The sequence below is a fragment of the Mus pahari genome, chromosome 14 (genome assembly GCF_900095145.1).
Source record: "Mus pahari chromosome 14, PAHARI_EIJ_v1.1, whole genome shotgun sequence".
Classification (NCBI taxonomy): Eukaryota; Metazoa; Chordata; class Mammalia; order Rodentia; family Muridae; genus Mus; species Mus pahari.
This window is the reverse complement of record NC_034603.1, coordinates 26864060-26888153: the sequence shown is the minus strand read 5'-3', so window position 1 is coordinate 26888153 and position 24094 is coordinate 26864060. Positions and strand designations below refer to the sequence as shown.

Sequence of the window (24094 nt, the reverse complement as noted above, 5' to 3'; positions counted from 1 at the left end):
CCCCCCCCCCCCCCCCCCGGTCAAAGGGAACAACACGGTCCAGGCTGAAGTCAGACCCACAGGCTCAACAGAATCTGAACTGTGGCTCTTGGGACAAGCACTGCCCTTCTGCACCTAAGACATTCAGGCCAGCAGAGCACAAGGTCACTTAGAATAGAAACCATAGTGTTCCCAATCCTCAGGCTCTATGTGCTAGGTCCTCTGCTGCGATCACCTTCTGGCGAGGTGTAGAAGGGCACACATACATTTGTTATTCCTTCCAGTATTTACAATGGTTATGTTCTACATTCCTGTCCCTTAGCTGTCTCAGGCCTCAATTTTCCAACCTTGTTCCTTCCAGGCTGCTGACCATGACCCCAGACCACTGGGTAGGTCGGTATGGGGAAGAGTGTGTGGAACTCTCAACTTTATCTGATGATTCCCACACTCTGGCTTCTGCCTATGAGGAAAACACCCGTGATTGTACTGGTCCTGATTCAGTGCGAATACAGCTGTGTGGAGAACTCTGCTCCTACTCTTCGGGGATAGCAATCTAGGTGCCTCTGCATCTTGTGTCTTTACAGGGTCAATCCCCATATTCTGCATCAGGGTAGAAGCTTCAGGAAGGCAGAGACAAGGGCAAAACCTGTGAGTTTAAGAGTCTGGGCCCAAGCCATGCTTGCTGCCCATGAAACGAGTTGTTCATTAGAAGTCTGGTGCTCTTTGAGAACATGTTGAGATATTTTTGAGATAGAAACTGATAATTTTGCATAGTCTACCACCATGTAATATCCAGATCTGTGCTCCAGCTTTTACGTGTGGTCTGTGCGCTTTTCTCATGACTCAAAGGGCATCCCACTGCCTTCTTCTCCCGCATACTCTCAAGGTCTTCACTGTGTCCACATGTTACCAGCACAGCTCATCAGCACCCAGGCAGCACCACTGAGGAAACAGAACCTTCCAGTCTGGCAGAGATGGAGAGTTCCAATGTGAATAAGAAAGTATCCATTTGTCTCTAGGCAACCACGTTTTCTCCCCATCCACAGCATCACATGCTGCCACTGGCTTAAGAGTGAATAGCAGGCAAAGCTAGCAGGATTGTTAGACCTCGGTGAGCAAAGGACAACGAGAGGAGAGAGGAGAAGGAAGTCCAGGGAAAAATACCCTTCTGGCATAGGGTAAAAGCCATCTGGTTTGTTGTATTGATAGCATATGCAGGGAAAGAATGGAGGATGTGAGTTCCATTTGACAAGGGGAGCCTGGGGTGCCTTTGCATATCAACAAAAGGAGTCTAACTTATGACCTAAAAGCCAAGCCAAAGGCTCAAACTACATGGAAGTAGTTAAGAATGTCAAACCACAGAGGTCCGAAGCACAAAAGTCTACAGTGGAACGGAAGAGACGGAAAGCACAACACAAGGATGATCATACGTTAAGTATCAGTGGGGCCATGACAAACTGAAAGGGCCATTGAGGGTAAAATGCTTGCTGTGTAAGACCGGAGTCCTGACCCCTGGAACCCACAGTAAAGCCAGGTGGGTATATTGGCAGCCTATAACACTAATACTTGGGAGGCACAGACAATGGATTCGCAGGGTAAGCTGGCAGGCTGGACCAGCCAGAATTGTGAGACCCCGCCATATAAAGAAAGCAACCAAGAAAGACATCTAACATCATATTAGGCCTCTGCATGCACACATGTGCACTCACATGCACATCTGGCCATGTGTATAAATATTCTCTCTCTCTCTCTCTCTCTCTCTCTCTCTCTCTCTCTCTCTCTCTCTCATACACACATATACACATACACAAACACACACATGCAAAAACCTGAAATGGAAAATTTCCACATGAAGATCCCAGATATTAGTTTCAAATATAGCAGAAATTTCAAGTAAGGCAGCTAGAGAGTCGTGTTATCATTTAACTGCAATTTAACATTCTGTTGAAATGTCTGAGCAGCACTGAACAGTGACAAGTATGAAAGTTGTGCTCACCCCTGGGCTGGGAGTGAAACATTGTATACCTAAATGCACATGTGTTCATGAAGCCTGCTTAGGTGCCACGGGCCATGAGAACTGATCACATTCTCTTCCGGGGGTCATTTCAAGCTCTGCCACAAATGGCACAGGATCAGAAAAGCCAGTGACCAACTGCACAATTCAAATCAATCTAAGGCCTTTACATTGTAGTTATATATCAACATTATAATCTTAGTATGTCTGTGTATGCTTCTCTTAAGTTTATTCTTCCATTTCGATTTTATTTATCTCACAAAGCACTTAAACCTCAGTATAACACAAGGTCAGGGGCGACACCACTTACCACAACAGCGCTCATTCTCCTCGCTCGCTAAGGCACATGGAGTAACCCTGCAATCGCAGCTGGAGAAGCCGGGCGACAGAAGTGAGCGGGTCCTTGCTATGCCTCGTTTGTGGATTCCAATATCTCTACATAGTTGCTGAGTCAAAAAGTCAGAACGGTGCCTTACAGGTGAGCGCCACCACAGCGGATCTAAAGAACACAATCAATGAGAAATTAAACTTGCAGTTGATCCATAGGTCAGTGAGAGTGGCTGCTGCTTGCATGGTAACTATTATCCTGAAGACATACTGCAGTGCCTTAGTAATGGGTGTTCAATGAGCGTGACATGAATCATGAACGTGATACAGGAATGACAGAAAACACTTGAACAGGATTTCCAATTTTCCCGTCAATGCAGAGGTACCACACAGGACTCCATCCATGGCTCTTGGTTCACATATTTAAGTTTCACGGACAAAATGCTTCGTGCAATCTAAGCCTTTGGTCTAGGACTGTACCCATAAATGAACATGGCCCTGATTTATTGCACTACCTTGGAAATACTGTTGAGCCAGAGCCTGCCTGTGGTGTCTGTCTACAGATGGTGTAGCTCCCTCCCACAATGCCCGTTAGCTCTGCCTTTTCATGTGCTCTGGCCAGCAGGGCCTCAGTGTGACAAACGTATAGTTTTCAAATGAGGTTTCTCATGCTAGCGGGCTACGGTTATAGTTCTGTGTTACCATGCCCTGTTCATACATTGAAAATTTTAATCAAGGCTCCTCAAGAAAGTAAAAGTACAAGAGCCACAGGATCCAGGAATCACAGGGACTTTGCATGTTTCCACAAGTAATGAAATCATACTGTACTGTGGCTTCCCTCTGGGCCTCTCTCCATCTTGGAGCAGAGCCTGACCAGAAGTCTGTAACAATGACTCCACAAGGTACTGCAATAAACTGCGAGTAACACAGGTCTAGTGGTAATGGAGCTGTTACACTCTAAAGTAGAAGGTGGGGGGAGTTAAGGACCTTTATCTGAGATTCCAACCATTGTTGCCCATGGCACCTCTCACCTCGCTAGTGAGCTAGAGAGTATGCAGGCAATTACAAGTTAATTGAATGTGGGGGCTCCATGATGTCAGCATCTATACTGGGCTGGGACGTGATGGTCTGGGAGTCATCCATTCTCTGTTTAAGTCCAACAAACTCACTGGAGAACTAAGCTGGACCGTGGTGGAGTCCTTACTTTGGTCATCCCCAAGGGCCCACCTGAGGCGAGCAGACATTTGTTCTTGCTGCAGTAAAAAGTCCGTGCAATTACCGTGCACCCTCCACAGAAGCCAACACACACAGGAGCCTTCCAGATAAGGGAGATGCCCCAGCACAGGTTCACCCCACACGTCGGGCTGCTCCAGGGTCTGGGACTGTCACTGCCAGAAAACGGGACACTAGACACGGCAGTTGTGGCACCAGGGTCAGGAGGAGGAGGAGACGAGATACCGCTGACAGCAAATCTCCTTGCAGCGTCAAGGACCGAGGGCGACAGAGGCTGGGAACTCAGCCCCGCGCAGGGCTCCCGGGATCGCACCATCTGCACAGCGCACAGCGCACGGCGCCCGCCCCTGCAGGCAGAAGCCAGCGGTACTCACCAGGAGGCAGGTGTCGGACTGCACAGAGATGTCCAGACAGGCTGGCGCAGGACTGAGGCCACAATCCAACCCCCTCGGAAACCGGAAGCAAGATGGCGACGCCGGAAATAGACCGGAAGTTCCCGGGAGCCGTCGGAGCTGAGAGCCTGTGAAGACGCCTTGGGGAACATATACAGTTTAGGGCGTCCCGGTCACTCGCTAGTGACATCGTTGCCTTTGGAATACATCAAAGCTCTAAAGTGGAGCTAAACTCAGAAACAACTGCTTTATGCCAAAAGAAAAAAAAAGTTTTAGCTGGGTGGGCGTGGTGGCACACACCTTTAATCTCAGCACTGAGGTGAACGGATCTCTGAGTTCCAGGCAGAGACCCTGATTCACACGGGAAAGAAAAGGAAACAGAGAGGAGAGAAAGGAGAGGGGGGCGGAGAATATAAGTAAGTAAGTAAATTCTTGTGTGGCTGGAGACCTGGCTCAGTGGTTAAGATCACTATTCTTCCAGAGCTTCCAGGTTCAATTTCCAGCACCTACATGGCAGCTCACAACCAGCACTCACTTAGGGGTGTGGGGGGAATCAAAAATTCTCTCAACTCTAAGGGCATTACACACCTATACACAGACCTACAGGCAGGCAAAACAGTCATACAGAAACTACCTATTTAGCCTCTCCCATGCTCTCAGTAACTTTGGCCTTGCCTATTCTAAAAGGTGTTTTTAAGTCTTATATTTTATGTGTATAAGTGTTTTGCCCGTATGCCTGTAATTGTACCATTTGCAAGCCTGGTGCCAGAGGAGGTCAGAAGAAGGTGCCAAAATGCCCCAGAACTGTAGCAAAACGTAGTTATATATATAGCCATGTGGGTGCTGGGAACTGAACCCATGTCCTCCTCAAAAGCAACAAGTGTCCTTAACCACTGAGCTACCCCTCCAGTCCCTGCTCTTTAATAGGAAACACTGTAGATGGGTAGATATGAAATCCAGAGCTCTGCAAATCCTTGAACAGCATTCTAACATTGAGCCACTCACCTGACCTAGTAATGAAGTTCTTAGATGCTGACACTGTCAAGTTTGTCAGTTTGTTTTTGAGACATTTCCCCCAGCCCAGATTGGTTTCAGATTCAGTGTGTGGCTGAAGATAACACTGATGCTAACACTGAGCTGATCTTCCAGCCTTCACAGGGTTCTTAGGCTTGTGCCATGTTCTGGGATTATAAGCATTTACTACCACACTTGGCTGAACTTTGCTTTTTATAAATGTATATTTTACATATGCATGCATATTTCATTACAGAAAAATATACACACAAACTATAATAGATGTTTTACAGCTTCAACAAGTACTTATGCATCTTTAAACTTTATTGCTTTAGTCCATTCCCTACCCTGTCTATCCATACATGTTATTTTTAATTCCTGTTTGTATAGTCAGATGTGCATATACTGAATCTACAATTTAAAAACTATTTTTATTATGTGTGTGATAGGGTATGTGCATATGCATAAGGTACTCAGAGAGGCTGGAGGCATTCATTTGAGTCTCTCCCGGCCCTCAGAGCTGGAGTTATAGGTTGTTGTCAGCAACTCAATGTGGGTGCTGGGAATTGAACTCAGGTCCTCATTGGAAGAGTGGCAGTGCTCTTAATTGTGGAGCCCTACCTCCAGTTCAGAACTTACATTCTGTGTAAGTTTAAATTGATGTGTATATATGCCTGTTTGCCACTGTGTGCATCTCTCGCATCCAGTACCCACGGAGGCATCAGATCCTTCAGAAATGGAGTTACAGGCAATGTTGAGCCATTAAATACAGAAACCAACCCTGAGTCCTCTGTAAGAGCTCTTAGCCATTGAGCCATTTCTCTAGTCTCAAAGCTACAATTCTTTTTTTTTTTTTTTTGGTTTTGTTTTGAGATTGGATTTATTATTTAGCTCTAGATGTCCTGGAACCCCCTCTATAGACCAGGCTGGCTTTCAATTCAGAGATCCACCTGCCTCTGCCTCCCAAATGCTGGGCTTAAAGGTGTATGCCACCACCACTCCTGGCTTATGAAGGTACTTGGATGTCTGCACTAATGTGTGAGTGCACGGACCGGGTGGGGTATGTACACATGGCTGAGTGTGAGGTGAGAGGCACTGGATCCCTCTAGAGTTGGAGGTACAGTGTGCCACCCAATGTGGGTGCTGGGGACTAAACTCAGGCCCTAGGCAAGAGCAATACGTGCTCTTAACCGCTGAGCCATCTCTGCAGCCTCCATTCTCATCTTGAAAGCAATGAACACAGACAGGGGTCTCAGTGTAATCTTGTCAGTTTTATGTGAGAGATCAACACCTTCTGTAACAGATATTTCTAGGCCCTATCAATTATGGAGGCTTTGGCATACATGCTTTTTGTTTTTGGGGTGGGGGGCTGGAAAGGGTTTATTCAACTTATACTTCCAGATTATAGGTCATCATTGGAGGAAGTCAGAACAACAGTTCAAGCAGGGCAGAAACCTGGAGGCAGGAGCTGATGCAAAGGCCATGGAGGGATGCTGCTTACTGCCTTGCTCCTCATGGTTTGCTCAGCCTGCTTTCTTATAGAACTCAGGACCACCAGACGAGGGATGGGACCACCCACAATAGGCTGGGGCCTCCCTGATTGATCACTAATTGAGAAAATGTCTTACAGCTGGATCTCACGGAGGCATTTCCTCCTTGATGACTCTTGCTTGTGTCAATTTAACAGACAAACCCAGCCAGTACAGTAGGGGATGGAAATAAGAATGGAGGTCTAGAGACAAGAGGTCAGGACAGCCCAGGACAGGCCCCCTTTCTTCCCAAGGATAGAAGTGGGGATGGGAATGGCAGAGAGCCCCATTGAACATCTCCACACCCCCTCCCCAGCATAAATGCTTTAATGTACCCACAGACTGTGTGAAGACCATTGGTACTTGGCACATCTGTGGAAGGCAGGCCTCAGAGAGAGGAAACAGAACAGCCCCATCCTCCTTTAGCCTTCCTTAGGTTTGTCTCCTCTTTGCTTTCAGCTTCCAAGATGTGAAAACATACCTCTGGCATGCCTCCCTCCACAATAACTGCCTTGCTATAAATGTAAAAGACAGGTCAACCATCAATTGGATCTTCTGCAAATGTGCGGCAAAAATCAGTGTTTCTCCCTAAGTTGATTACCTTGGGTATTTTCTTACAGTAATGTAGATGGCGACCAACACTGGGAACACAAATGTCTTCCTTTGTCCTTAACCAAGTAAGATAGATTTGGATTGAGTGGGAGAGCAGTTCCCCAGTCAGCACACTTCCTCCAACAAGGCCACTCCCCCTAATCCTTCTAATCCTTTCAAGCAGTTTCACTCCCTGGACTAAGCATTCAAACATAGGAGCCAGTGGGGATCATTCTCAAACCACCACAGAAGTCTTGGCTGTGGTACAAGGCAAGGGAGACAGTGCTAGGGGAAAAGCTGGTTTCCCCTGCAGACCTCCTGGGGAAGAGGGCCAGGGACCAGGAGTTAAGGGAAGATTGACAGGTGCTGGACAGGCAAGATGGGAACCTCTTAAGGCAGCCATTCTGAGGCAGTATTGGAGTTCACTCTGGTTGCCCAGCAATGGGACTCCACATAGTCAAATGTCTGCTCAAGTAGAACTACCATGGCTTCCACTTAAGAAATAGTTTCTTCAACTATACTTTCTCCTCAATGTCTCCTCTAGCCCCCCTGTTCTAAATACAGAACTCTAGCTCCAAGCTTGCCCCCTTGAGCATTTTCATTTATACACTAAGTGTTGTTAAATACATATTTAGGGTGTTGTATCAGTGACTGTTTTAATATTCCACAAGTATATATTTTGCTTTGAATCTAAAATACCACTGTGAACTATAACTTACTGTTCTCTGGAACAATACTTCTTAATTTGGCAATGCTGTTTTCCCCATGTGCCTCACCATTTCCCTTTTAAATCTGCACATACAATAGTATTTATGTGACTGTCTAGTAGGTCTCCTATTGGGGAGGTTGGCAGACGTGGTGGTAGAGATGCTTAAGTCAAACCAATGAGTTACAGGTACAAATGTGCATGTGTGCATGCGTGTGTGCGTGTATGCTCACTCAAGTAGTGTATGGGTTGGAAGTGACTCCTTACACAGGCATCAAACTCAACACACTGCCATTCCCTCCCATGTGCTAGAATTTTGTGCAAGCATCACAGTTCCAAGAATTCTTTTGTTGCTTTGTAACTTGGTGACTATTTCTTACGGCCCAAGAGAAACACAATCCTGTAAGTAAATGACCCCCCCCCCCAAAGAAAACTCCCCTAGTTCTCACATCAGCTGTTCCAGTGGTTCTACACAACACTATAGATAATTTACGGGACCCACTAATAAAGGATCATTTGGAACCTGAAGCTCTACTTCCACAGGTCAGTGTACAATGGAAGGCTTACTTCTTTCACGTCTCCATTTGTCTTTCTGGTACATTCTAAGCTATGTCATGGAACTCTCAATATCCTGTTGTAGCCTCCTACCAACTTTTAAGACAGTTGTATATTAATTCACTGTAATGCTTACAGGATATATCTTTCATCACATTCCATGCTACATGGCAAGTATTTTATCTAATCACCACATTAAAGAAATCTCCGTTGCAGAGCCTTTGGCGCAGATACTCACACCTATGCTGAAGCCCCATTTCAAGGTGTGAGAAAGAAAACTGCCTGAGAGTGGAAGGGGATGAGCACAACAGTCCAAAATCAACCCACACACTGGCTGTGAACCAAGGTCCTTCTCGTGTGTAAGCTCTTCACTGTAAAGACTTTCCCCATCAGATGCAGAGGCCCACTTGGAGATGTCATGTTAGAAAAACAGTTATCTTTATTTATTTGAGGCTGTAATAACTGTCACACACATTTAGATGTGCTACAAGACTAAGAAGTGTCAAATACAATGTGTGAGGCTAGGAGGAAGTAAACAGGCCAGAATGGCACCAAATGCTGGAAATATCAATGTATATCGCGATACGTATAACACGAAGTCATGAAGGTGAGTCCCTTCTGCCGAGTTTCATCATGAAACATGATTGATATGACATGAACCATACATGAGTGTATTATCCAACATGGTGCAGGCTGTTCAGCTGTATCCCTAGTATGTGCCATTCGCCACTCTGAAACTACTTACATCACAAGTGTCCCCAGACAGAGACGGATGCCCACGGATAGGCAGTCTCTCCAACACTCCTCTCCTGGTGTGCAGATTTTTAAAAACAACTGGAATATGAGATTTAACATTTCTCTCCAAAACCTTAATATACAGGTTCCATAGTGATAACTTTCCCAGATCAACGATTTTTGAAACCCAACTGGAAATTGTATTGAAAGGTTTCACACATAATCGGAATGGGCACTCCATGCTGTTTAATGGAGGATCCTGCTGGGAACACAGGATTTATGCAAGTCTTATCAAGATTTCTTCTGCCCCGCAAAGCATCATGAGAATGCTGGGTGGCAACAAGGGTCTCTCTCCTGAGAATTTTCTAACAAGACAATCATCTATTTGTCTCAACCACCTTTTAAAGTGAAATAATGGCTGTGGGTCTGAGTATTACAAACAGATGCTGCAGATCTCTTTTTATATTGTACACTTTCAAGATGGCAGAAATCAGGAGGACCAGAGCTCTGGACAACACACATGCCTAAGCCACAGTGCCCTTCTATACACGGCTCCCAAACATGCTAGAGGTTACCTACACTCAGGCCAAATAGGGATGGCGGCCAAGTAGAGTCTTTAAGATTTGGGACAGTAGGATAGAAATAAGTACAGCACACACATTTGTATTCTACTAGGTTAGCACAGATCTAACAGAAATGGACTGCACATACAGGCTGCGAGTGCAGGGAAGGCAGCACAGCTTGGGGAGCACACAGTACCCTGCCTCCGGGACTTCTGGCCATTGTAGGAATTTGTGCTGCACTTCTTACTCAGAAACATTTCCCACATCATTACCTGTTTTACAGTGTCTCCTCTGTACTAATTCAAATGTAACCTGAGGGCATATTTACGTGACTCTTTGAGAAACAGTGAAAGTCTATTTCTCACACACATTATTCATGTGCTTCTGACAGACATTCAGAGAGGTCTGCCTATTGAAAAAAGCATTTCCGCGTAGACTACTCTCTTAGGGTTCTTCAACAGTGCAAGTTCTTTAGTGTAGAGACCTGTCACCTCGCAAAGGGTTCTCTGCTTACATTATACTCACCGATGTGCATATGGTTACTCACCTATGTGACGTCTTTCATGTACAGCAACAGACGGCTTATGGTTGAAATCATTTCTACCATATTTACAGTCATAGGATTTCTCAGTTTTGAGTTTTCAGGTGGACACAGAGGTTTGTCTCGAGTGAGTGTTTTCTGCACATAAACAACATTCATAGAGATGTCCCCATGTGCCTTCTTTGGTATGCAGTGAAGAGTGACCTATGGTTGAAGGATTTTCTACATTCATAGGGTTTCTTATAGGGTGTGAACTGCCTAATGACTGTGGAGATATGGCATGTGGAGAAAAGCTTTTCTACATACATTATGCCCAACTGTATATTTTTATATTACAGCCAACTGAATGTGTTTGGATGAACAAGTTGGATCTTATGGTTGAGATATTTTTTACATTTATATGCTCTTAAGGTTTCTCATGTTTGTGAGTTCTCTGCTCTATCTTTGGCTGAGATATTTTCTTAGATTTTAATTATAAAGGTCTGTCACCTGTATGAATTCTCAGATTAGTGAACCAGCTTACCAGCTGCCAGGCCTTCCCACATACACAGCACTGACAGTTTCTCACCACTGAAGCCCTAGTGGGCCGAGGATTAGTGGTAGAGTCGCTGTAAGACAACTCTTCCCACTGAGGGGTGAGTTCTCTGACGGACACAGGCGTGAACTAGCTTCAAGGCTCATCCACGCACATTTCACTGATAGTGTTTCTCACCGGAGTGAGTTCTCTGATGCCTAGTGAGGTGGAATTTCAAACTAAATGACTTCCTACACTGTTTACACTCATAGGGTTTCTCACTGGTGTGGATTTTTTTATGTGTGTAGAGGCTTGGACTCTGCTTGTAACTTTTGCCACACACAATACACTCATAGGGTTTCTCACTTGTGTGAGTTCTCTTGTGTGCATGAAGGTGGGAATTTTGCTTAAAGGATTTCCCACAGACGTCACACTCATAGGGTTTCTCGCCTGAGTGAGTTCTCTGATGCACAGTGAGGTAGGACTTGAGAATGAACGACTTCCTACACTCTTTACACTCGTAGGGCTTCTCCCCTGTATGGATTCTTCTGTGTGTGTAGAGGCTCGTCCTCTGCTTGAAGCTCTTCTCACACGTATCACACGCAAAGGGCTTCTCACCCGTGTGAATCCTCTGATGGACAACAAGAAATGACTTCAGTCTAAAAGACTTCCCACACTCTTTGCAGTCATATGGCTTCTCACCTGTGTGGGTCCTCTGATGTGCGTGTAGGTGGGCTCGCTTGTAAAAGGCTTTTCCACACACATTGCACACATAGCGTTTCTCCTGCATGGGAGCTGGCTGGCTTACCACAAGCTTCGACTGCTGACAGTCTTCACACTCATAGGGTTTCTCAGCTGAGTGAGCTCCCGAGGGTGAGTAGACACGCGGTGTATGACTAAAGGTTTTGCCACATGCATTACATTCATACACTCTCTCGTATCTGTGTGGTGTCTCCAGCTGACGGAGGTTTGACTTACTAACTGTTTTCCCAGATATACTGAACTCATGGGACTCCTCATGTCTGAGAGGGTTCTGTTGAACGCTCCAATTTAATTCTGAGCTCACGGTCTTCCCACACACAATCCTTCTGTCACTTATGATTTTCTGCTGAACGCTTTTTTCTGACTTTGGACGAATGTATTTCTCATCACCATTACATGTATAAAGTTCTTCTCCCACACGCAAGCTCTGGTGTTTTGGGAGTTTTGGTTGTATATTGAGTATTGGCTCACAATTATTCCCTTTATAACATCTCTTTTCTTTGTGCATTTTTAAATGCTGTGTGAGATGGGAATTTTTACAGAATAACTTCCCACACACTCTGCATTCAAAAGCTTGTACCTGTGCTTGAGTGTCCCCGTTGGCAGGAAGAGCTAACTTTTCTAACTCTTTCCTGTAGTCCCTCAACTTACTGGAGGGATTGCTCATAGGGAATGCTTTTTGTGACCACACTGGCTGTATGTGGAAAGCTTCACTGGGCCCACAGTATTGAAAATGCTGTTCTTCACGTTCAGTACTGTGATATAGACTAAGAGGCTCAGGAAGTCTGGGGGACACCCTGGTTACATCAGGAAGACCAAGTACCTCTCTAGCCTGCATCTCACTGGGCTCCCTAGGGAGAAGCACACTGTCCTGCATATTACGTGGCCCAGGGCTCATTCCAGAAGATGTGCTGTTCTTTATGGCCAGATCTAAAACACGGTGTGAGCTATTCAATGCTTTTCCGGCTGGAGCCCTCTCAGCTGACACGCTGCTCTTGGCAATTACCCGATTACATCTGTGTATCTTTTGGCTGTCTTGACTGACCTCCTTCAGGTCACCCACATTCTGTATATCTAGAAGGAAATAAAGGAATGGAAGGCTTTCTGGTTAGTACCCATGTACATCAAATGTAGTATTCTTGTCTGTTATCTAAGAAAGAATTTCTTGAAACAATGCAGACACCTCCAGTATTTTTCAAATACTAATGATTTCGCTTCATATTTGGTAGTGCGGATTCTTAATACTCCTAATTTAATCTGAATTAAATATAACACATATGAAAACTGCAAACACTTGGTTCTATAAGCCAAGGTGTATCCACAATACTGGAGCTGTGAGATTGCTGCATAGGTCTGACATTAACGACTGGCATTTCCCCACCCGTGTAAATGCATACGTGCTGACTGATAAAAGCACGCTGCTCCATGTCTTTATTTGGGCTTTTGACTTGTTAAACTTTCAAAATGAATGGACTTTCCTGTATAAATAAATTCATTACGTAGTTGAATTAAGAGTGATGTCCACAGAGAAAACTAGATGGCTACTTACTTAGTACGATCCCTATGTACACATCCTAAGCACACAAAATATGAGCCCAGAAACAATCATTTGACCTTCAAGTCTAAGGTCTCCTTGGAGCCACACTAAGCCCCACGTGCATCCCATCTTTGAGGCATGCTTGGTGCCCCTCAGGATCACAAATCCTACCTTCATATACATGACTTCATTTTCTTATACTCTTATCGGTACCTTAGTGGGCTGCCTAGAGAATTACATTTGCAGCCTTAGTTTCAAACCATTAATATCAAAACTGGGTTCTTCATGAGATAACAAGCCCTCCTGAGAGTTCACGTCTACCTACACATCGCATATTAGGCTTAGAAATCAGTGATCCACAATTAAATTAAACCAAAAGAAAGTGGTAATTTTAAGATTCCATGTTCTTTAGACGTGAATGATTTTTCTCTTCTTTCATTCAGGGAAGGCTTTGGGGGAGGGGTGATGGTCTCTTTAATACCAACATTTCTGTTTCTCAACACACCGGAGCTCTTTAGCCTGTTGATAAACTTGTTGATTCAGCACTGTTTGTTCCAGAGAATCAGACAAGCATACAAGTGGGAAATACTCAAAACAAGCTATAAAGACGAGGAAAGGACAAATAAGAACTTCAGTCGAACTGCCTCAACCATAAGAAAATGCAATCATGCGCATGAAGATGGAATAGACCAACGAACACGTCTAAGAACAATCACAGATTAAACAGAATTTGTTTAGCTTAAGGAAACAAAGAGCCGTAATTGGACACGGGCAATGAACTGATATGTGAAGGTCTGACCTGGATTTGCTAAGCCTGACATAATACATGTCAAAAGCAGTGTGGTGGCCCATCCTGGTTGTCAACCTGACTCTAGCTGGAGTCAACTGAAACCCAAGTGGCTGCCCATATCCACGAGGGAGTTTCTTGACTAGATCATTTGAGGTGGGAAGGCTTACTGTACTGGCTAATTTTGTGTCAACTTGACACAGCTGGAGTTATCACAGAGAAAGGAGCTTTAGTTGAGGAAATGCCTACATGAGATCCAGCTGTAAGGTATTTTCTCAATTAGTGATCAAGGGGGGAGGGCCCCTTGTGGGTGGTGCCATCTCTGGGCTGGTAGTCTTGGTTCTATAAGAGAGCAGGCTGAGCAAGCCAGGGGAAGCAAGCCAGTAAAGAACATCCCTCCATGGCTTCTGCATCAGCTCCTGCTCCCTGACCCGCTTGAGTTCCAGTCCTGCATCCTTTGGTGATCAACAACAGTATGGAAATGTAAGCCAAATAAACCCTTTCCTCCCCAACTTGCTTCTTGGTCATGATGTTTGTGCAGGAATAGAAACCCTGACTAAGACACTTACCCTAAAACTCAGCCAAGCTTTCTGGTGGCCTGAAGGAAAGGTCATGGAAGAAGAAAGCTTCTGCTTTTTTGCCTGCGTGCTCTTCCTCTCACTGGCAAGGGCATCTGTCCTGTTGCTGAGGTGCCACTTCACTGGTCTACGGGAGTCCAGTGGATGCTGACGACAGCTGCTTGCTAGGATCCTTCCGGATTCCAGGACCACATTGGTGCTGCTGAGACATCCGTCTCACTGACGGAACAACTACCAAATTCTCTCTATTGGGATAGTCTTGGTTGGATTACCTGGACTACAGCCTGTTAACCACTCTAATAAATCCCATGTGTAGTGTGTGTGTGTGTGTGTTCTACCTGTTCCTTTAGGGAATCCTAATATAAGTGGCACGCATTTACATGAAAAAGCTTTCCCTGCAGAATGGATACACTGACTGTTGGATGAGTGAGCTCAACACAGCCACCATTTGATGAGCTTCCTCAACCTGGCATCTTTGTCTGGGGTGCATTCACTGACCTGGGAGGCTCTGGTCTGGGGCATTGTCTTCCTTCCATGGCTCAGCTTCTTTCTCCAACTTCTGGATCAACTCGGGTTTGGCATCACACTGATCTATTAACAGGAAATACCGTGTAAGTTTTGGCTAACTGCTAAGTCAGGAACATGAAATAACGACAAGACACTGTGGGAGAGACAGCTTGGAGGTAATAAACACTGGTTGCTCTTGCAGAAGATTTGGGCTTAATTCCCAGCACCTAGAAGGAGGTTTACAACTGTTTCCAAGTTCAGTCCCAGGGGACCCAATGCCTTCTGGTGGCCTCTCAATGTGTTGCACTCATAGAACAGACATGTACATGAAGGCAAAACACCCATACACATAAAATTAACATATATATTATTATGGGCTTGGGGGGGGTGACAGGACCAGTGAGAACATTTTATAGGAGCTTTAAGAGTATCCACAGATTTAATTCAAACAGATCAATCCCTATGGTGTAATACATTCAACTATGAAATGTATAAGATAAGACTGGAGAGATGGTTCAGCAGTCAAGACCAGAGCCTAGTTCTAAACAGTAACATCAGGCTGCTCAAGGATGGTGAGCCTTTTGCCACACACTTTTGATAAGATGAGGTGATATAAGAGCAATAGAACAGAAGCAGTAAGTTCCAAGAAAGGGAGAGACAGAGAAGGTTAAAACACCAAAGCATAAGTTAGTACAAAGAAAGAATATTAGTGAGGGCCCATAGGTAAAAACTCATCAAGCACAAAAACCAAAGAGTTATAACAGGAAAGGTTGTGTGTGTGTGTGTGTGTGTGTGTGTGTGTGTGTGTGTATTGTTTACAGAGTCTCTATGCAGCTTTGGCTGGCCTGGACTCACCAGGTAGACCAGGCTGGTCTCGAACTCACAAGAAATCTGTCTGCCTCTGCCTATCAAAGGTGTGTATGACTATGCCATATAGATAGGAAGAGTTTTTTTTAAAAAGTAAACATAGCCGGGTGTGGTGGCGCATGCCTTTAATCCCAGCACTCGGGAGGCAGAGGCAGGNGGATTTCTGAGTTTGAGGCCAGCCTGGTCTACAAAGTGAGTTCCAGGACAGCCAGGGCTATACAGAGAAACCCTGTCTCTAAAAAAAAAAAAAAAAAAAAAAAAAAAAAATTAAACCAACCCAACCAGAAAAAAAAAGTAAACATAAAACTTTAGCTTCCACTGCTCAATGTGACACTGTGATGCTCTCTCTGTTCTTTCCTGCTTCTCATGGAGTGAACGGCTCAGGCTACTCTACTCAGTGAGGCAGAGGAAAGGAGAGCTGCCTGAGCCTAATGCTGTATGGCTGTGGAGGCAGGACATCATCAAATGTAGAACCACGATGAGCCTGTCAAAAATACAAACAGGGGCTGGATGTGGTGGTGCACACCTTTAATCCCAGCACCCAGGAGGAAGAGGCAGTTGGCTCTCTGTGAGTTCAAGTCCAGCCTGATCTACACAGTAAGTTCCAGGAGAGCCAGGGATATGTAGAGATCCTACCTCAACAGACAAACAAACAAACACCAAATAGGGGCCTGGAGAAATGGCTCGGTAATCAAGACTACTTGTTGCTGTTCACAGAGGACCTAGGTTCAATTGTTAGCAATATGATGGCTAAAAACTGTCTGTAATTCCAGTTCCAGAGGATCCAATGTCTTCTTTCTGACTTCCTTGGGTACTACAAGCACATGATGCACATACATATATGGAAGAGAAACAGCCATGCATATACAAATAAAGTAAATCTTAAGGAAACATGAACAATGGAAGATTGAGCTCAGTGCTGGCTGCTTACCTGTACTGTACAAGACCCAGTTCAGTTGCTAGCACAGAAAAACTATCCTTAGAAGCGGCTCCTGCATTTGCCAAACAGGAACGCGCTTCTAATAGCACTACAGGGACTTTCACTCACTCAAGGACAGCAAGCTGCTGTAGGTCTCCAGCATCACGTCCCTGTAGAGCTTCCTCTGAGCGTCATCCAGGTCCTGCCATTCATCCCAGGTGAAGTCCACAGACACATCCTCAAATGACACCAACCCCTGTAATGAGATGACTTTCCTCAACCCAAGCCTTCAGCCTTAGGTCAGAGACAGGATGTAGGAGGTCACTCCTCTTCACAAGAATCATTTACATACAATATACATACAAGTTTTCTTATCATGGAAGAAAAATCACTGCAAAATGCTCTGACTCTGACAACTACAATACCAAGGAGTCTGTGTTGTCCATAAGTTATTTATAAAGTACATGCAGCTATATATGTTTAGAAGAACTGCTAGATCCAGCAGAAGTATCAGTAGCATCCAATAAGGCAATATATTAACAAACAGAAGCCAATAAAAAACAGTTAGCTCAATACCTTGACATTCTGAAAGTCACTCCATGAAAGGAGAAAGGGGGGGGGGGTGTCCTAAGGCAGAGCCAGAGAGGAAGAATCACTCCAGTTTCCAGACTGGGAAATACACAATAATGTAGAATGGAAGCAGTGCAATGTGGTAAGTTCCACAGATCTTTTGTTAAAATGCCAGTTTGTTCCAAGCTATAGGCAAGTTATTGGGAACTGATGCTTTACGTGACATGAAAGAAGGGGGGGGGTGTATAGGAAGGAAACAATTGATCTTTTTCTCCTGTGGTTTTGCTAATCTGTAACATCTCTGTTTTCCCGCCATAATTCGCTCCATAATTTCTTTTGGAACACAGGCAAATTAAGGTGGCATGTATAGACCCAGGATAGAACATAGACTTCCATTCCCTCACTTCCCCTGAGTCAAGACTAGTCGACACTGTCTAAGGAGAAATGTGATCTGCCATCTCTGACTGCCTCTTTGAGCTGGTACCCAGTACCTGGTTTAGAAAACAAGCAGCATTTGAGAGTTGTGAATGGGAAAGAGGGAAAGGGCTGCTTATTCTCTGAGCATGATACATAAGAAAAGCTTTGACTCACTATCACCAAAGACCAACTTCTTGGGAAACACAATGAGAAGCTCCTAAAGAAGAGACATGAGCTTGGAGACTACTGGCCCAGGAGCTATCAGGGTGCAGAGTCAGAGCCTCCTCTAGGGAAGTGTTCAGTGCTCAGGGTTAAGGCCATTCACCGAACCTGCCTAAGACTCCAAGACTGTAAGAAGACGGTGCATCTCGAGGTTCGCCCCTTCGGCTTATTACCATGTTATACCATAATGTGCAGGGTAGGCTGAAATTTGTAAGTGAAGCAAGAGTAGTCATAATGGGAACTAAATGAATTCCTGCCATTATTTTAAGACACAAGATAATAAGCACAATGTGCTTAAAAGAGACTACCATGGATATGCTGGCACACATGTGGCCACAATGTAAGGAAACATCTGCAGAAGTGACATGCCACCTCTGACTACCTTTTGCACCTGGCATTTGGTTTCCTGCTTTTTTCCATCACTGATCAGCAAACTCCAAGAAGGCCCCTCTGAGAAGTGATTGTGGCCACAGATGGGATATGCACCTTGCTTATGGAACATCACTAAAGTTGGAGTTGTTGCTTACCAAAACATGGCCTATACCACAGATTCTGACACCCGAGGAACCAGAAAACTACATCAGCTAAAGACACAGTCCTGAGTCTGGACCAGGGAACACTGCAAACAGATATTGACACATGCACACTGAACTGAGTTTCCGGCTTTCACTGACTGGATACAAGCAAGAAGGAACCATTCTCCTTCTCATTTTCACTGAGGAGATACACACAACTATAATCCAAGCTGAGAAACTGAACTCAAACATCAAAATTAGGTCCCAAGTCAAAGAAAACAGCATCACAAAAAGACTCAGTCACTTTTAAAAATGTTTACTTCCTGAGGCTTGGAGAGATGGCTCAGCGGTTAAAAGCTCAGACTGCTCTTCCAGAGGTCCTGAGTTCAATTCCCAGCACCCACAGGGTGGCTCACAAACCATCTGTAATAGGATCTGACACTCTCTCCTGGTGTGTCTGAAAAACAGCTTCAGTGTACTCATATAAATATAATAAATAAATCTTTTAAAAAATGTTTACTTCCTAATTATATACCTAAGAAAAATTATTAAAAAAATTAGCATCCAAAATATTTGCCTGATACATATGAACATACACAGAAACATTCCTGGAAAGTGATCCTCCATTCCACATCCTCAGCCATAAGCAAACTTGTTATAGAATAGAAATAATCTACATAGCTTGTCTTCACTTCTATAACTGGTTGTATATGGGTGTGTGGGGGGGTGTCATATGTAATGTATGTATGTATGTATGTATGTATGCATGTATGCATGCGCTAGTTCTAGTACTAACTCATTTCCCCCCAGCCTTCAGCAAATGTCTCACAGATCTTGTTTCTTTGCTAGGAGGGTAAAGATGCACGCAGTCATAACTTGAAGTATCTGGAATATTTGTAGTCCTGACAGGGTTGGCTAGGCTACAACAGGGTGTAGTTCTATGAGAGATGCCCTCAGGGACCTCCTGTACTCTAGACATGCTCTTCCTCTCACTGTTTGAATGCGGAATGTTCCCTGCAGGCTCACTCTTGTCAGCATGTCATCCAAAGTGTGTGGCGCTACTTCGAAGGCTGTGGAAGTTTTGGGAGGCAGAGTCTGGCTGGTGGAAGTAGACTAGAAAGGGGGTGTCTTGGAAGTTTATACCTGCCCTGGTTCCCACTTCTCTCTCAGGTTCCAGGTCTGCCATGGTGTGAACAGTGACTCCTCTTCACACTCTCACCTCCACTGACGGAGCCACTCCCATCTGCCATCACTGCCATGATGGCCGTGAAGGACTGACAGCTCTGAAACAATGAGCCAAAATAAATCTTTCCTCTCCTAAGTGGTTTCTTTCCGGTATTTGGTCACAGCAAGACAAAAGCCATTAACAGCCTCCCTTACCTCCACTGAAGACTAAGCCAATCTCCCCTTGGTAATCTAGATGACTCTCAGCCTGACCAGCACTGCAGCTCCTTCCCACCTACCGTCTTGGAGTCATAAGGAGCAAAGTGCTCACAATAAAATCAGTCCCTCCGGCTGAGCAGACTCAGGGTTGTGGCTCCTTCTCAACACAAGTCAGCTAGGCCCATGGAGTGTGTGGTCATGGGGAAGGGAAATGAACAATGGTCCCAGCAGCTGGGTGTGGTGGTGCACACATGTATGCCCAGCATCTGGGAAGCAGAGGTAGGTGGTTTGTGAGTTCAAGACCAGCATGGTTTACAGTGCAAGGTCCAGGCCAAGTAGGGTTGCATAGCGAGGTCATGTCTTTAAAAAGGCCACACTGCTAAGTACTTTACATATAAAGTCCTTTGACTGATGTTTAATAGGAGACACAAATACCTTTATCTCTCTTTACCATCCAGATAGCATGTCAACCCTCCAGTTCCCAAGTGTGTTTGGTCTCAATTTTTGAGTCCAGTGTTCCTTCTAAGCTGCTGACTATGAGCCTGAACCACTGTGTAGGGTGGGCCAGTACAGTCAAGAGTGCACAGTACTCTTCTTGCCTCTGCCTGCTGAATCCTATACTCTGGCTTCTGTCTATGGGAAATGGCAGGGAACACGTTGAGCCTGCAGAGAATCCTGTCCCAACCATGTAGGAGCTGAATTTTAGTTGTTCATGTTTCCTGTGTTTAAAAAATCATGTCCAGACACTTTTGAGCAAGGGGCAGGTTTTTTTATGACCTACAAACTCCATGGAAGCAGTGATGTGGAATCCATGAGCAAGATACGCACTGTTTAGATCCACGTTTCTGTTTCCATGTACGCTTTGTGGCCCGTTCTCATGACTCTTATAACCAAATGGTGATCCTCTGCCTTCTGTTTTCTCACCTCAAGGCCCTCACCATGCCTGCCTGTTAGCAGCAAGACTCATCAGCACTCTGGGCATCACCACTGAGGAAACAGACCCTCCCTTCCAGTCTGGCAGAGATGGGCAGTTCCAATGTGAGTAAGAAAGTATCCACTTGTCTCTAGGCAACCATGCTCCCTCCCCATTCACTCATGACAGGCTGCCCCTGGCTCAAGAATGAACAACAAACAAATCCAGCAGGATTGCAGTTTATAACGTTAGCCCTCACTGAGCAGAGGAGGGGAAAGAAGGAAAGGGAGTACAAAAGAAGGGTCCAGAAAAAACAATCCCCCCTCCAGTGTAGTCATCAAGCACACAGGTAGGCTGGTGTTAAGACCATATACAAGGAAACACCGGAGGATGTGATTTCTGCTTTGACAAGGGGGGCTTGACTTTGCAGATCAACATATGATCGGAAGGCCTACTGAGGGGTCCACGCTACAGAGTCAGAGTTACCAAACTCCAACCAAAGTGCTGGACCCCAGAAGCCCTCTGAGGTGGAATGAGTTGGGGGGACTGAACAGAACAAAGGCATAAGCTACAATAAGGAGAACCCGAAACGCAGACCTTCCGGGGGAAGACGACAGGCAGAACTTTGAAGCGTGGCGGAAGATGTTAAGTAAGCTGGCAGAGAAGTGTTCTCATTTAACTGTGATGAGGTGTTGAGAATCTGAACCAAGAATCCAGTGAGTAGGAAAAAAATGTAAACGGTAAAGACAAGTCATGACTAAAACATGCCGGGACACTGTCACGATCTGCATATATGCACAAGCAGAGAAAAATGCAGGGGGAGAAATGGAGGCCCTGCAGGACATTGTCTTCATATATCCTGGGTCTCATCTGACATAGGTGGGGTCTCCCAGAAGCTGTCTGGAACTTTAACCAGCAAAGAAAACTCCTTTGAACAGCTCTGAGTTCCAGCACTCATGAACTGACACTGGAATGCTGTGTTTTTCTCCAGGCTGGGATCGAAGCTCCAGGCACATCACGCACGTCCATGGAGCCTACTTAGTCGTCACAGAACATGTCAAGGTGGCACCTTCTCTTCGAGTCAACCTAAACCTTAAAGCAAGCAGACCTTTATGCCATCATGTCAGAAAAAACAGAGACCCATCTGCAGGTGACTAAATCATTCTCCGAAATGTGGCTCTGTCAACATATCCAATGCTATCATCAGCGGGTTTCTATCTTACATTAACTTTCTTCTTCCCTTCCAATTATCAAAAGTCCTAAGATACAATGTAAAACAAGACGTAACTTACCTCAGATGTATCCATTGTCTTAACTCTTTCAGATCTGAGAGGACCATCAAACCACAGCTGGAAGAGAAGGCAAGCAGAGAAGAACTCACTAGACAATTCCAGTGTGCCAAGACAGCCACCAAGGGAGAAAGCTACAAGACAACAAAAATGTCTCCCTGTGTGGAAAGAGAGTGTTACACTCAAAAACTGCCACAATATTGCTGAAGGAGTACCAAGCATTTTATTAAATGGTGGAGACTCATCAGTTATGGATGATGGAATGCTGCTTGTTATTTCAGAACAACTTAAGTTATTCTGAAATAAATCATGCAATGTCTTAAGGATGGGTGTTTAATGAACATTACTGAGTCATAGAAATTAAACTACAAAAAATACTTAAGCAACACTGCTTAGGTTCCTGTTAGTGCGGTACAGTTTAATACAAACCCACCTGGTATTTATTACACAGCTATAACTACTAGCACACTGAGAACATTAGAACACTCAGAAAATTAGTTTGACATGTTTAAATTGTGTAGGAAAAAATGCCTCATCCAATCAGGATGGTTTTCTCCCAAGACTACATCGGAAAAACTGAACACTGACTGTGTATTTACTGCAGGACTTCAGTAGTGATGCCTCACCATGGCTGGTCTCCCAGCTGTCAGGCCTAGCTAGCTCCCTCCTACAAATTCCCTTGCTCTCATCACTGTAGCTACAATAAATGTGACCTGTACAGTTTTTTAAAACGAGTTTTCCCAGGGGAAGTGGCTGAGTCGACCACTTTGTTTTTCCTACAGTTTGTCTCTCCGCCGTTTTTAAAAAGAGTAGTGAAGTTCTTTTGAACACTCGAAGTAAAACTACCATAGGCTCCAAAGGAGCTGAAACCACAGTAAGACAGATGCGTTCCTCCATGAGCTATTGCTGTGTCATAGCTTTTCCCTCCAGACACAACAGGTCCCCACTGCCACGGAGGTGTAGAGATGCTCTTGGTGATGGAGCAAGAACGCAGTGATGGCTATGTCTGTGTTAACTGTGGTGCAACTGACTAGCACTCCAAAAGTCAGAAACCCCTCACCTAGGTAGGGTTCCAGCTATCGCTTCCTTCTCAAGTGCCTCCTCCCCCCCCCCCCCCCCCCCCCCCCCCGCGCCCTCCAGCTTCCCCAACCCTCGCCAACTGGTCAAAGGACTGACTTCTCAAATGCCTGCCTTCCTCTCTGGTGAAGCCCTCACAATAAAAGATTATAGTGACAGTGTGCAAAGTCCTTATGAACTGCAGCGTGGGGCCACACACTTGATCACCTGGTGGAGGGAGAGGTAAACTCAGGAGCCGCAGGAGACAGATGCAGGAATTAGGGTCCAATTAGGGGGCCCTGGGCCAGGACCAGGCTGAGCACAGCTTCAGGGAGAGAGACAGGCGGTGAGCTCAGACCCGCACAAGTTCCCAGCCTCGCACCGTGTGCAGCCGAGTGGATAAGGACCGACCCACCGCAGCCTGCTCCTGCCAATTCCCCAGAAGCTTCACTCACCGCGGTGCCAGACGTCAGCCTCCCCGTGCCTTTCGCCGAAACACAGCGTAGAACCAAATAGCCAGGGCCAGACCTCGGCGGAAACCGGAAGCAACATGGATGGCGGAGCCCGAGACAAATCGGGACAGCACACCCCACTGCGGAGCATGAGCCTGATTGGGCAGATCCAGAGCCTTAGTTATGATTGGATAGAGGCCTTTGAGTGACAGTACGCCTAACCAATCGTTGATAGAACAAGACTGCCTGGCGGGTTCTAATTACCACTTTATTCTGTAACTTCGATTTTATTCATTTCATTCGGTGACATCATTAAGCAGATTTCTTTACCTGGCTGTTCCACTTAGTATGAGGTCCTTCAGGTTAATCTGTGTTGTCCAATGTGACAGGGTTTCCTATTTTTGGTATACATTTCATTGTGGATAGTCACATTTTTTTCCCTCTACACCTATGGATGAATAATTTTCATACCTTGACTCCTTTGAATAGTCCTACAATAACTATAGCATGCAGAAATCAATAGCACACCGACCTGGACCCCTCTACTTATATGTTCAGAATTGGAAGTATTGGTTGTTACAGTACTGGCATTTTTAATCTTTTTGAGGAACCTTCCTATTTTCTGTA

The 24094-nt window shown here is 45.2% G+C and overlaps 1 protein-coding gene across 1 annotated transcript in view; it reads right to left on the bottom strand.

The window, feature by feature from the left end:
- The window catches only part of LOC115065353, a 34627-nt gene extending 11078 nt beyond the window's left edge, over positions 1–23549 (bottom strand). Inside the window, exons 1-8 of the mRNA XM_029545791.1 lie at positions 23471–23549; positions 21963–22019; positions 16780–16906; positions 14856–14948; positions 10875–12529; positions 3952–4085; positions 3548–3900; positions 2304–2492 (exon numbers count right to left, since the gene is read on the bottom strand). Coding sequence (XP_029401651.1) covers positions 2304–2492; positions 3548–3900; positions 3952–4085; positions 10875–12529; positions 14856–14948; positions 16780–16906; positions 21963–21977 — 2566 coding nt within the window. The 5' untranslated portion in view covers positions 21978–22019; positions 23471–23549. The remainder of the gene's footprint in view (positions 1–2303; positions 2493–3547; positions 3901–3951; positions 4086–10874; positions 12530–14855; positions 14949–16779; positions 16907–21962; positions 22020–23470) is intronic.
- Positions 23550–24094: the final 545 nt, after the last annotated feature.